Below are 13,017 nucleotides of genomic sequence, written 5' to 3' on the forward strand. Positions count from 1 at the left end.
TTTAAAATGATGTAAACTTGAAAAGCAAAATGAAGCAACACTCCCATTATATATTTCAGCTAGTATTCACAGTGGAGCTAATGGAAGATAGAGCTCTACTAAACTAGTGTAGTGGAAGTACAGCTCCACTGAGTCCTAGGACTGTGCATGCAATGTCCCTCTCAGAACGGTTTCCATCAGAGCAATTCTATCTGCCTGCTTCAGTGGGAGGAGCGAGATTGGAAGCTGCCTTATGAGGAGTTAGACCATGGTCCATCTTGTTCAGTATTGTCTGTGCTGACTGGCAGCAGCTCTCCAAAGTCTTTCCCAGCTTACCTGGAGATGCCAAGGATTGAACCTGGGACCTTCTGCATACAAAGCAGGTAGCTCAATGTTTCCCCTAAGGAGAATCTCCCACCCAAATGTAACTGTTAGATTATCCCATCGCTCTGGCTGTCAAATATGAGTTGTTTGGTACTATGAGTTAGATCCAGTTCCCCCACTCCCCCTTCCCTGGGGCACCAACTGCAACTCTTGAAAATCTGTTCTTGCGGGACTCACCCTAATGCTGTGGCATGGAGTGGGAAAGGATGAAATGGGAGGGAGAAAAAATCAGCCAAAAGACTGGGTAGCCTCTTCCCTAAGCAGAAGTCTTTTCCCACTCATGCTGGGAAACGTCTGGCCCCAATGCTATGCAAATAAAGAGCTCTTTAATTGTAACAGAGGAGACAAGAGAGAGAGCCGCTTCACATGCAATCTGGCAAGTTAGGTTGCCATGATCCACTGGTTCCCAGAGCACACACCCCATTTCCAGTCTAAGGAAGGCTATCCTGAGAAACCCAATATTTGTAACCTAGATTTGATGTGGTTTGGAACCACAAGTAAAGCAGAATACATGGATATTAGCTAGTTTCGATGACATGCCGAGTATTGGCATAGTCTTCCCAACACCAGAAATTGGGCTCATGCACTCTGGGAAGTGGCTGTTTATAGCAATCTTCCTTGCTGCATTAGGTATGATGAAGATGCCGATAAAGTCTTTCAAATATTTATATATATCTAAAGCAATGTTTCATCATAGAATGTAGATTGTTAACACTGTTTTTGATAGGCCTAACATGATTATTTTCATGACAGTCAAGAACTCTTTATGCTTCTTAAATGCAAAATAAATTTATTAGCAGAAGACTAATTTCTTAAATAAAAATTTGCAAATATGCAATATAACTAAAAATAGTTATAAAATTATCACATATTTCAAGACAAATGTTTAAAGTATATCATAGATCAAGGCAAAGTGAATTTAAAAAGATCACTTAGCAGCCATTAGCAGGAAAACATGATTTTAAAAAGGGAGTTGTTTAATGCATCAGAATATTCCAGTTCCAGATTCACTAGAACCTCAAAGGAAATGATCTTCACAGATGGTCATGTAAAACTTTTTTCTACAAACAGGAGGATGGGGAGTTTTTGAGGGGCTGGTATCTCTTTATGGGAGAAGTCCCAATGCGTGTGTGTGTGTGTGTCTGGTTTTTGCCAGGGCTTTTGTAGCTTTCAGTTTTGGTTTTTCTCTTGCCTGGGCAGAGCAAGGAGCCAGCTAGGGCCAAGGCAAGGCACACCTGGTGTAAGGGGCCCCATTCCTGCTGAGTCCATTTGCCTCAGTTTGAAGCCTACTCTCTACATAAGTGGTGGCAAACAGGAATTAAACAGGTACACTGGAGTTTTGCATGGAGTTTAGTGTGTGTGTTGGGGGGAGTACTACTAATCCCTCTTTCATATTCTTGAGAAATAAAGTTTGAACTGTTGAATAGCTGACAACTTCAGCTAAGACTTGACTTTCAAATAAACACTCTCCAATTATTTATATCCCGCTCTTCCTCCAAGGAGCCCAGAGTGGTGTACTGCACACTTGAGTTTCTCCTCACAACAACCCTGTGAAGTAGGTTAGGCTGAGAGAGAAGTGACTGGCCCAGAGTCACCCAGCAAGTATCATGGCTGAATGGGGATTTGAACTCGAATCAAAACCAGTCATGAAGACAGAAAGCCAGCAGGGGAGGGGACACTTCCTAGATGTATTGCACAGAGTGTTACATGTATGACTGTCTCTTTGATGGGCAGAAGTGTGTGCTCGGTGCAAGGAGCTGATGGCTCTCAAGGAACAAATTCGTTCCCTCAAAGCCAAGGTGACTGATCTGGAGAAGTTCAGAGTCAGAGAGGTACATGGATGAGAACTTCAGAGACATTATAAGAGGCATCCCACTCCCAGGCTGATGGCTCCTTGCTCCTCTGCTTTCAGGGAGAATGAAGGTTTCAGGAAAGGAGGAAATCATTCCGAGGTAGAGGGAAACACTACCCTTAGAAGAGACTCCTTCCGTGAATGATGAGCCCACTTCCTCTCACACAGGGAATATTCCTCCTGGGAATGAGAGCCTCTTAGTAGTGGGTGATTCAGTCATTAGGTGTATAGAGAGATGGGTCTGTGACTTGTGTGTAGCTTGCGGACATCACACAGTGTCTAGATTGGCAGTGCTGGGCAGGAGTCAGTTGTCATGATGCACATTGGATTTGGCACCACTGATGCTGGGAAATGCAGTTGGAAGGTCCTGGAAGTCAAATTTAGGCATACTGAAGTCCAAGACCCCCAAGTTAGCATTCTCAGAAACCTACCTGTTCCACGCACAGGGCCAGTGAGACAGGTGGATCTGAGGGGTCTCGATGCATGGATGAGACAGTGGTGCCAAGATAAGGGGTTCAGATTTGCTGGGCACTGGGATACATTTTGGGGCAAGCAAAGCCTGCACAGAGAGTGACAGGCTCCACTTGAACCAAGATGGAACCAGACTGTGGGCACATAAAATCAAAAAGGTCTCAGAGCAGCTTTTAAAAGTAACGTTTGGGGGATAGCCAATAGGAGCTGGGCAATATCCGGTTTGGCAAATGCCTTCCTTTAAGGTGCAAGGGTATAAATGATTCAAACACCAGAAGGGGACAGAGTAGAACCAGATAAATAGCAGACAGAAGGATGTGCTAGCTTGTCAAATAAATCAAATGGCCATAAGAAATAATAGTACACACCAGGTAAGAGATTCAGTGTATAGGTGCTTTTATGCTAATGCCAGAAGCCCCAGAGTCAAGATGGGCAAGCTAGAGTGCTTGGTTGCTAATAAAAACATATAGTGGACATAATGGAAACATGGTGGAACAGTGAGACACAATTATTCCTGGGTATAAACTCTATAGAAAGGACAGGGAGGAGCGAATTGGGGGGTGGAGTAGCATTGTATGTTAAAGGATAGAATCTAACAAGCTAGAAAACCTAGGAGGATTGGAGTCCTCCACAGAAACTGTGGGTGACAATACAAGACTTGAAAGGAAATGTGCTACCAGGGATGTGCTATCGCCCTCCTGACCAAAACTCTGACAGTGACTAGGAATTGTAGAAGGAAATCAGGGAGGCCTCAAAATGAGACAAAGCTGTAATAATGGGTGACTTCAATTACGCACACAGACTGAGTGAATTCACATTCATGTAATGACAAAGAAGCCAGATTTCTAGATACACTGAATGACTGTTGTTCATGGAACCAATCAGAGCAGGTGACCTTGGACTTTAATCCTAAGTGGTGCCCAGGACCTGGTGTCAGATGTCACTGTCCTGGAACCTTTAGGGAACAGTGACCATAGTGTGATCAAATTTGGCATACATGGAAGGAGAGAATTGCCAAGGAAGTCTAACACAGACACTTTGAACTTCAGAAGAACTTCTCTAAAATGAGGAGTTTGGTGGTGAAAACAACAACACTGAAACGGAAAATTAGGCAAGTCACTTCACTCAAGAATGCATGGAGTTTATTTAAAACTACAATAATAGAAACCCAGTTAAAATGTTTACCAAAGAGGAGGAAAAGTAACACCAACTCCTGGAGGATGCCAGCATGGCAAACAAGTAAAGTCAAGGAAGCAACAAAGGGGGAAAGTACTTTCTTCAGAAATTGGAAGGCCTGCCCATATGAAAAAAACAGAGAGGAACACAAACTCTGGCAGAAGATATGCAAGGAGAAATAAAGGAGGCAAGAAGAGTTTGAGGAACATTTAGCAAAATGTTTCATGGGAGGAGCCACTGGTAAACCACTCCTGTATTCTACCAAGAAAACCACATGGAATGTGATCACTAGGAGTTGACACCGACTCGATGGCACAATCAAAATTAAGAGGAATAACAAAAACTTCTTTAAGTACATCAGAAGCAGGAAACCTGTCAGGGAGGCATTTGGACCGTTAGATGATGAGGGAGTGAAAGGGATATTAAAAGGAGAATATGGAGATTGCAGAGAAGCCAAATGAGTTCTTTGCATCCATCTTCATGGTGGCAGATATTGAGCATATACCTGTGCCTGAACTGAGCTTCTTAGGGAGAGGGGCTAAAGAATTGAGTCAGATAGGCGTGACAAGAGAGGCTGTTCTAAACCAGGGCTGCTTAACTTTGGGCCTCCTGCAGATGTTGGCCTACAACTCCCATAATCCCTAGTTATTGGCCACTGTGGCTGGGGATTATGGGAGTTGTAGTCTAAAAACAGCTGGGGGGGCATAAATTGAGCAGGCCTGTTCTAAACTGTCGGAAAAATTTAAAAAGTTAACAAATTGCCAGAACCAGATGGCATCCACCTAAGTCCTTAAAGAACTCAGATGTGAAATTGCCGACCTCCTTATGAAAATATATAACTTATCCCTACAATCAGGCTCTGTAGCAGAGGACTGGGAAGTAGCCAATGAAATTCCAATTATCAAAAAGGGATCTGGAGGAAGGGGGATCCAGGAAGTTACAGGGTGGTTAGCTTAATGTCTGTTCCAGGCAAATTGATGGAACACATTATCAAGGATAAAATTGTTAAGCATATAGAACAGGCCTGCACAACTCAAATGACCTGGCGGGCCGAAACCAACTGGGACTTGGTTCATGGGGGCCGAGGTCAATTCCTAGGGTGCTGATTATTAGAGTAACACTTAATATCAATCAATCAATCAATCAATCAACTGAATTAAAGTGAAATGAATTAAAAATGAATTAAAAAGGAATTTAATCAATATTTAACTTTTGATGTTCTGGCAGGCCAAGATTGATTTAAATTAATATGAAATAAGTTGAATTAAAATTCATTCTAATATAAATATTATACAATCTGTACAAAATACATAATAAAATGCATTGTTCTTCCTCTCCACCTCTGCCAAATCATCACAAAAAACATGGAACACTTTTAAGGGGGGAAAAATGAGAACCTCTTCTCATAATTTTGGAAAAGAAGGGGGGGAGAGATGGAAAGGATGCAGCAGGAGGCTTGGCCTGAGAGAGAGAGAGAGAGAGAGAGAGAGAGAGAGAATGGAGCAGTCTTGGTGAGAGAGAGAGAGAGAGAGAGAGAGAATGGAGCATGAGAGAGAGAGAGAGAGAGAGAGAGAGAGAGAGAGAGAGAGAGAGAGAGAGAATGGAGCATGAGAGAGAGAGAGAGAGAGAGAATGGAGCAGTCTTGGTGAGAGAGAGAGAGAGAATGGAGCAGTCTTGGTGGGAGAGAGAGAGAGAGAGAGAATGGAGCATGAGAGAGAGAGAGAGAATGGAGCAGTCCTGGTGTGTGTGTGTGTGTGTGTGTGTGAGAGAGAGAGAGAGAGAGAGAGAATGGAACAGTCTTGGTGAGAGAGAGAGAGAGAGAACGGAGCAGTCTTGGTGGGGGAGGGAGAGGGGGAGAGAGAGAGAGAGAGAGAGAGACTTAAGAGACTTAACTGCGCAGGCGCGCGTCACAGTTGGGAAGCAACACTGGGCCAAATAGCAGACCCGAGTGTCACTCTGGTTTCTGCCGCTGTGCGCCACTGCTGTCGTGGGGGAGGGTAAGGAAGAACACCTGCACCCCCACAGCCATCTCCTCAGCTGTGCAGCGGCTGGAATTTTTTTTTTTGGGGGGCGTGTTTTTTAAGCAGCAGGGGGAGGAAGAGGAAATAGCCCCGGGGGCCAGGAAAAAAAGGCCTTGCGGGCCGCATCTGGCCCCCGGGCCGCATGTTGTGCAGGCCTGATATAGAAGAACGGTCTCTGTTGCAGAAGAACTAGCATGGCTTCTGCAAAGGTAAATCTTGCCTCACTAGCCTTTTGGAGTTCTTTGAGAGAGTCAAACAAGCATGTGGATAAACATGATTCAGTTGACATAGTATACCTTGACTTCCAAAAAGCTTTTGACAAAGTTCCTCATCAAAATTGCAAATTAAGTTCTTGAGAGAACTTAGTAGTCATGGGATAGGGAGACAGGTTCATGAGTGGATTGGTAACTAGTTAAAGGACAGGAAACAGAGGGTAGGAATAAATGGACCGTTTTCACAATTGAGAGGAGTAAGAAGTGCGCACAGAAAGGCCAAGAGTGGGCTGCAGACCAGCCTGAGCTGTCATTCGGGTGGCAGGAGGGGAGATGAAAGGAGGTCTCACCGCCTTCTCCACACCCATATCGCAGCTGCTGTGCCCGCCGCACACAGTGGTTGTTTTTAAGAAAGAAAGAGGGGAATTTTCCTTCCCTCCCCCTGCAGCAGCCACCGCCATCCCGCCACGCAGCAGTTTTTTTTAAAAGGTAAAATGGGAAGCTTCCCCCTTGCCACCCTCTCCCGCCACAGCCCTAAGCCTTTACTTGCAAAGGGAATCCTTGCTGGAAACCTGTAGGTTTGCGAATGGTGGGCTTGGCTCGGCTCACCGGCCAAGACCTTCGAGTCCAGCTAATTCGAGTGTGAACTGACTCAAAGGTGAGCTGGTTCACACATCCCTAATCAGGTCCCTGGAGCACATTCCTTATGAGGCATGGCTATAGTATCTGGGGCTTTTGTTTGGCAAAGAGGTGACTACTGGGAGACATGATCGAGGTGTATAAAATTATGCATAGAGTGGACAGATAAATATTTCTCCCTCTCTCACAAGACTAGAGCCAGGGGTCATTCTATGAAACTGACTGCCAAGAAAGTACTTTTTCCACACAACACACAATTAACCTATAGAATTTTCTGTCACAAGGTGTGGCAACAGTCAACAGACCAGATGGCTTTAAGAAGTGTTTAGATAAATTCATGGAGGTCAGGTCTATTAAGGGCGACTAGTCTGAGAGCTATAGACCACCTCCGGCTTCAGGGGCAAGATGCTTCTAAATATCAGTTGCAGGGGAGCAATAGCACGGGTATGCCCTCAGCTCTTGCCTGTGGGTCCCAGAGGTATCTGGGACTAGATAGCCCTTGGGCCTGGTCCAGCAGGGCTGTTCTTATGTTAAAATTAGGTATCAAAATTCATGAACTAACACAGAATACAGAGCAAGATTTGATCTGTGGTATCGAAGATCCTCTATCAAGGTCATTATTCACAAATTGCTTAAGACTTTCTGTAATATGTGATCTTTTAACACGTGTTTCCTTGTACTTCTGAAGTACTATATCCAAAAGGTGTCCTTCATAGTACAGATGACTTCAAAAAAAAGTTTCCTTTTAAGTATGTTAACTATGAACATTTTAGGAGTATTTTACCTTCATAGCTCTTCCGTTTTAGAATTCCACTGCAAACCTAGACTTCTTGTTTTAAGTCAATCTTAGAGCAAAGTATAAACATGAGTACTACAAAGCATTTAAGTAGCATAAATTCCACTATGTTCAAAGAAAGGACGTTTGTGAATATGTAGCAATATAAGCTTTTACATGACAGCTGAAAGCACTAATGCTGCCTACAACAGACAGACAACCTCCCCCCCGACCCGGGCAGATTTCCAACATTAATAGTTTATTCCCACAGAGTTTTAGTTTTCCTGCTGTATACCATCTTCGACATAATCTGCCACCAGGTTCATTCCACAGCTCCTGAGGGCTTTTATTAAGTCATCAACCTTGGCTTCGTTCCCTTTTAAATTCTGCCATGCTAGAAGTGATTTCATTGTTTGTTCCTCCAAGTTATTTTGATTGGCTGCTACAATTTTATCGATTTTGGCATCTGAAATTCCAAGTTCTCGAATCAGTCTTTTCCAGTTTCTTCCAACATTATCACACACGATTTTGAAAGCTTTCTTCAGCTTACCTAAAAAGCAAGCCATAGTCTGTGTTAAATCACTGATTTACAACAGGCCATTTAATGTACATACTGTCAATGTTCCAGAGGATGTTCTGAGTGGCCACACCTCCTACTTGCCTTGCTCTGAACTATCTGGCAGTTTACTTTTAACACTCCTGCAAAGACTGGGGCAAGAATTCAGCCCAGATATTAACTTCCAACAGCCAGCACAGGTAGGGGTGTGTGTGTGTCTGTGTTTTTGCAGTGCAGCGGGTAGGAGTTCTGGGTATGCAGAAGCAAAGTTAGAAGTTACCCTTCAGCCCCCACTAGTTTGTTGCTTGCTCTTTCTCCCACCGAAGCTTCTTGAAATAATTCAAGAGGAGGAAGGGACAGAGAAACTGGACAGGAAAGCACAGTCTGGGTGGAGAGGGGAGCTTTCTTACTACCTTGATAGCTCTCTTCTTAGCCAGTTAACTGGAGAGGAGGGAAAAACCAAAGTACATTACCTGGAAGAAGATTCCTTCTCTTGCTCATGCCTCCTGTCTTTCAAGTTGTTTCATTAAACTCATAGGAGAGGCTAAAGATTGGCTGCCTTCTGATAACTGAGCCTTCACCATAGTGTATGTATTTTTATTCCTACTGCTACAGTCAGGATTAGAGTTGTCAGCCTTTTCCTGGCAAGATTCTTATGCCTTTAGATAGCTGCAGAAATTCATCACATGCACCTTTTAAGTAAGGGTGGCCAAGCATCACTTGTTATTTCTGACTAACAGACAGTTAAAAGCACAAGAACTTCTGCCAATAAAAAAGATAGCAACTTTACTCAAGAAGATTAATAGATCTGTCAACTTTTTACCAGCCCTCCCTCCTGTGTTTTTAGCATACTTTCCAGTAGGCTGATGAGATCACCCAGCATTTCATGTGTCCCCCACTATCAACTTTGCAACACCTGGACCAATATGAACCAAATTTGCTACAGCTTTAGGGACACATAGAACCACCTCAATGGCATAGTTTGTGATGATGTCATCCACCCCAATTCAAGATGGCAGATGTGTGAACTATTGAGGTGCAAGTGTGCTAATTTATGGACCTCGATTTGAATCAAATTTAGTCCAGTTACAGGGATAGTGAAAGGAAAGTAGGCGGATTAGTTCTTACTAGTTAACAGCAACTTTATTTAGATCAGGCCTGCACAACGTACGACCTGGGGACCAGATCTGGCCCATGGGGATTTTTCTGCTGCCTCTGCCCCCACCCGGTAGAAATATCTGAATATTTAATTTAAAAGCAACATGAATCTTTAATTTTAAAGTAATGATGCATTGAACATTAACCTCAGCCCCTGCACACCAAGTCATGGCTGGTTTTGGCTCCCGGAGCATACGAGCTGTACACCCCAATCTAGATCAAGCTAAATCAGAAAGCAGAATGCAGTGTTAATTTCCAATATAAACTCCTGAATCTTAATTAGAGTGAATCATAACTCCAGACAGGGAACCACAAATTTAGGCTGCATTCACTAGCCAGCCATCATCCCCTCTCTTCTCTCAGATCCTTTTCTGGCACACAGGGAGAGGTCTTAGAAGAGAAGTGGCTCTTTTGTCATTTGCACTGGGATATGGAGATGGTAAAAAACAGTCAGGGTTCCTTCCTACTGCTCAGAAAGGATTCTTGCTGCTTTTTATCTTTTAAAAAACGGAAATAGAAATGAGATCTCTGGGAAGGAGATCTATGTGGTCTGCTAACCAGAGGGCTGGAGATATTCATCACGAGTGAACTGGCAAGTTTCTATTTTATTTATTAATTATTACATTTATAGTTCACTCTTTCTCTGAGGAGCCCAGAGGTACATGGTTATGTTTATCCTTTCAATTATAAGTTGAACTGTAGATCCTGTCTCCAGAATTCCCAGTAATTACATCCATCTTTAAGTAAAGGCTATTCTACAGAGCATTCCTATGAAGCAATGAAAATCCCCCAGTGTAACTTGACTGTATGCCACAAAAAACAAAGACTTGTCTGCTTACGTTTTTCTGCAATATCCAGCTGAAGATCTGGATCACCTTCTGTGCCTTCTAGAAACTGTTGCAGCAGAATTAGTAGATCTTCTCTTTTCAGGCTTTTGAACATGCATCTTAAGAATTCCACTTTGTCCTGTGAAATTTCATCCTGTTCCAGGAGAAGGGAGAAGAGATCATTGCCGCTTTTCACATCCTCAAGCTTTCTTTTTCCAATTTTGTTCTGGCACAGGAATTTTAGATCACAGAGCTCCTTTGGAGATATTCTATTAGAAAATGAATGCAGCAACTCCAGAAATGGGTTCATTGTTGGAAAACCTAGAAATGGTAGGGGTGAGAAAATGGTAGGGGCGAGAAAATTCAGAGACCTAAGGATCCAGGAAGTTCCATGTTGATCTCTTATTTAAACTTACAGATGCTCACTAACAAACAGAGATGCTTCTAACAAAACAGTATTCAACACAATCACCTCTTGTTTATCAGTTATTTATTTAAGCACACTTAAGGACTAAATTGTTAAAAATATAGAAGAAAAGGCTTTGTTGATGGAAAACCAGCATGGGTTCTGCAAGGGCAAGTCTTGCCCCACTCAACTTTTGGAGTTCTTTGAGAGTGTCAACAGGTATGTGGATAAAGGTGATCTGGTTGACATAGTATACTTGGACTTCCAAAAAGCTTTTGACAAAGTTTCCTCACCAAAGGCTCTTGAGTAAACTTAGCAGTCATGGGATAAGGGGACAGGTTCATGTGTGGATTGGTAACTGGTAGAAGAATAGGAAACTGAGGGTAGGTATAAGTGGACAGTTCTCTAAATGGAGGTAAGTAAGAAGTGGGGTCCCCCAGGGATATGTACTGGGACCAGTGCTCTTGGAATGTGTTCATAAATGATCTATAAGATGGGGTAAGCAACAAAGTGACCAAATTTGCAGATAATACTAAACTATCCAAACTGGGGGGTGGGCAACAAAAAGGCAAATGCAGTCCAATGTAAGCAAGTTAAAGTGATGCATATTGGGGCAAAAAACCCCTCCAACTTCACATATACACTGATGGGGTCCAAGCTGTCAGTGACTGACCAGGAGAGAGATCTTGGAGTTGCTCATTGGCAGTGTTGACTCAGTGCATGGCAGCTGTGAAAGAGGCAAATTCTATGCTAGGGATCATTAGGAAGAGAACTGAAAATAAAGATGCTAATATTATAATGCCCTTATACAAATCTATGATGCAGCCACATTTGGAGTACTGTATACAGTTCTAGTCACCATATCTTAAGAAGGATATTGTAGAACTGAAAAAGGTGCAGAAGAGGGCAACCAAGATGATCAAGGGCCTGGAGTACCTTCCTTATGAGTCATTTGGGGCTTTTTAGTTCAGAAAAGAGGAGACTACTGGGAAACATGATAGAGGTGTATACAATTATGCATGGAGTAGAGAATTTCTCCCTCTCCCTCTCTCAGAACACTAGAACCAGGGGTCATCCCATGAAACTGAAAGCCTGGAAATTGAAGACCCACAAAAGGAAGTACCCTTTTACCACACACAGTGCATAATTAATCTATGGAATTCCCTGCCACAGGATGTGGTGATGTCTTTAAAAGGGGCTTAGACAAATTCATGAAGGACAGATCTATCAATGGCTACTAGTTGGGCTATAGGCCACCTCCAGCCTCAAACACCTCTAAATACCAGTTGCAGGGAAGGAGCAGCAGGAGGAGAGAGGGCATGCTCTCTCTTCTTGCCTGTGGGCTTCCCAGAGGCATCTGGTGGGCCACTGTGTGAAACAGGATCCTGGACTAGATGGGCCTGATCCAACAGGGCTGTTCTTAAAATATTTATACCCCACTCTCTAGTACATTACTGCTCTAAACTCAGATAAAACACTTTGCTTCACTTTCACAACACACCCAAGACTCCACGTTAACAAGTTTCTTTACTTTCGAAACGGTTTCAAATCCCAGCTAACTTTCTACGCGAGATGAACTTTTCTTTAAAAATTCAGATTACAGGAAAAACAAGCGGTTAGAAAATCATCTACTTACTTCCGGGTTTAAACTTTGCTGTCGGGATGGAAAGCCGTCACAGCCGCAACGGGGGAGACCGGGCTGCCTTCGGGACTCTCCGCCCACTCCTTCGTTTAAATCGGCTCACCGGAAATCGCCTTGGAAAAGAACTGCAGTGAGCTCCATCGACCCCCAGAGGGCAGTGTTGCACAGCTTTTACCAACAGGCGTGCCAAAACTAAAGCTCTTGAAGAAGAATACGTCTAAAGCACGAAGGAAGCACAGAGATGTAGCTACAAGTGAATGGGGGAGAGGAGGACACATGTCCCTGTGGACGGGACGTCTGAGGGAGAAGGGCCCACCGCCGGCTGGGTGACAGCTCGCTCCCTGCTCTCTTCTTCGCACCATTCTGAAGAAGCAGGTGGGGCTGGGGACGGGGGCCTACCATCTTCACCTTTTGTCCCAGGGTCCATTCCAACCGTGCTACACACTCCGAGCAAATAATACACCCATTAATTGCTTTTTCAGTTGAGATACAGCTATTTTTAATATAGCAATATTAGTTTAAATTAGTTTTAAAAACTTATTATTGAAAATTGTAATTGCTCTCGTCTGTTGCCATGGAAAAGCAGCAGATAAATATTATAAATGCATTAAAATTGGTGCAAATTATAACACTGGGCATGCTCCAGCTCCAGATATGCACTTTGAAGTCCTGTCGATTTCTATGGAAGAGATCTGAGGATCTGCTAATTGTACAATTAATGGAAATAACATAAAAGTGCTTAATGTTGACTGGATCATGCTCCTATAGTTTCTAGAATGCATTCTGATACTCCTGTATCATTTATTATTATTTTATTTATTATTTATTCAATTTCTATACCGCCCCTCCAAAAATGGCTCAGGGCGGTTTACACAGAGAAATAATAAATAAGATGGATCCCTCTCCCCAAAGGGCTCAC

The 13,017-nt window shown here is 43.3% G+C and overlaps 1 protein-coding gene across 1 annotated transcript; it reads right to left on the minus strand.

The window, feature by feature from the left end:
• Window positions 1–3,806: 3,806 nt before the first annotated feature.
• Window positions 3,807–12,315, minus strand: FADD (Fas associated via death domain). The gene is made up of 3 exons (XM_053309899.1): window positions 12,093–12,315; window positions 10,063–10,371; window positions 3,807–8,059 (listed from the first exon to the last, which is right to left on the minus strand). The coding sequence occupies exons 2-3, from the start codon at window positions 10,358–10,360 to the stop codon at window positions 7,785–7,787; spliced, it is 573 nt and encodes a 190-aa protein (XP_053165874.1). The 5' UTR covers window positions 10,361–10,371; window positions 12,093–12,315; the 3' UTR covers window positions 3,807–7,784.
• Window positions 12,316–13,017: the final 702 nt, after the last annotated feature.

Source organism: Hemicordylus capensis, chromosome 1, assembly GCF_027244095.1.
Source record: "Hemicordylus capensis ecotype Gifberg chromosome 1, rHemCap1.1.pri, whole genome shotgun sequence".
Classification (NCBI taxonomy): Eukaryota; Metazoa; Chordata; class Lepidosauria; order Squamata; family Cordylidae; genus Hemicordylus; species Hemicordylus capensis.

Excerpts from the sequence above, each read along its gene's own strand:
- FADD (XM_053309899.1), bottom strand. The coding sequence starts at position 10,360 with ATGAACCCATTTCTGGAGTTGCTGCATTCATTTTCTAATAGAATATCT. Across the intron at positions 8,060-10,062 it reads GCTGGATATTGCAGAAAAAC|GTAAGCTGAAGAAAGCTTTC; the intron begins GTAAGCAGACAA and ends CTTGCTTTTTAG.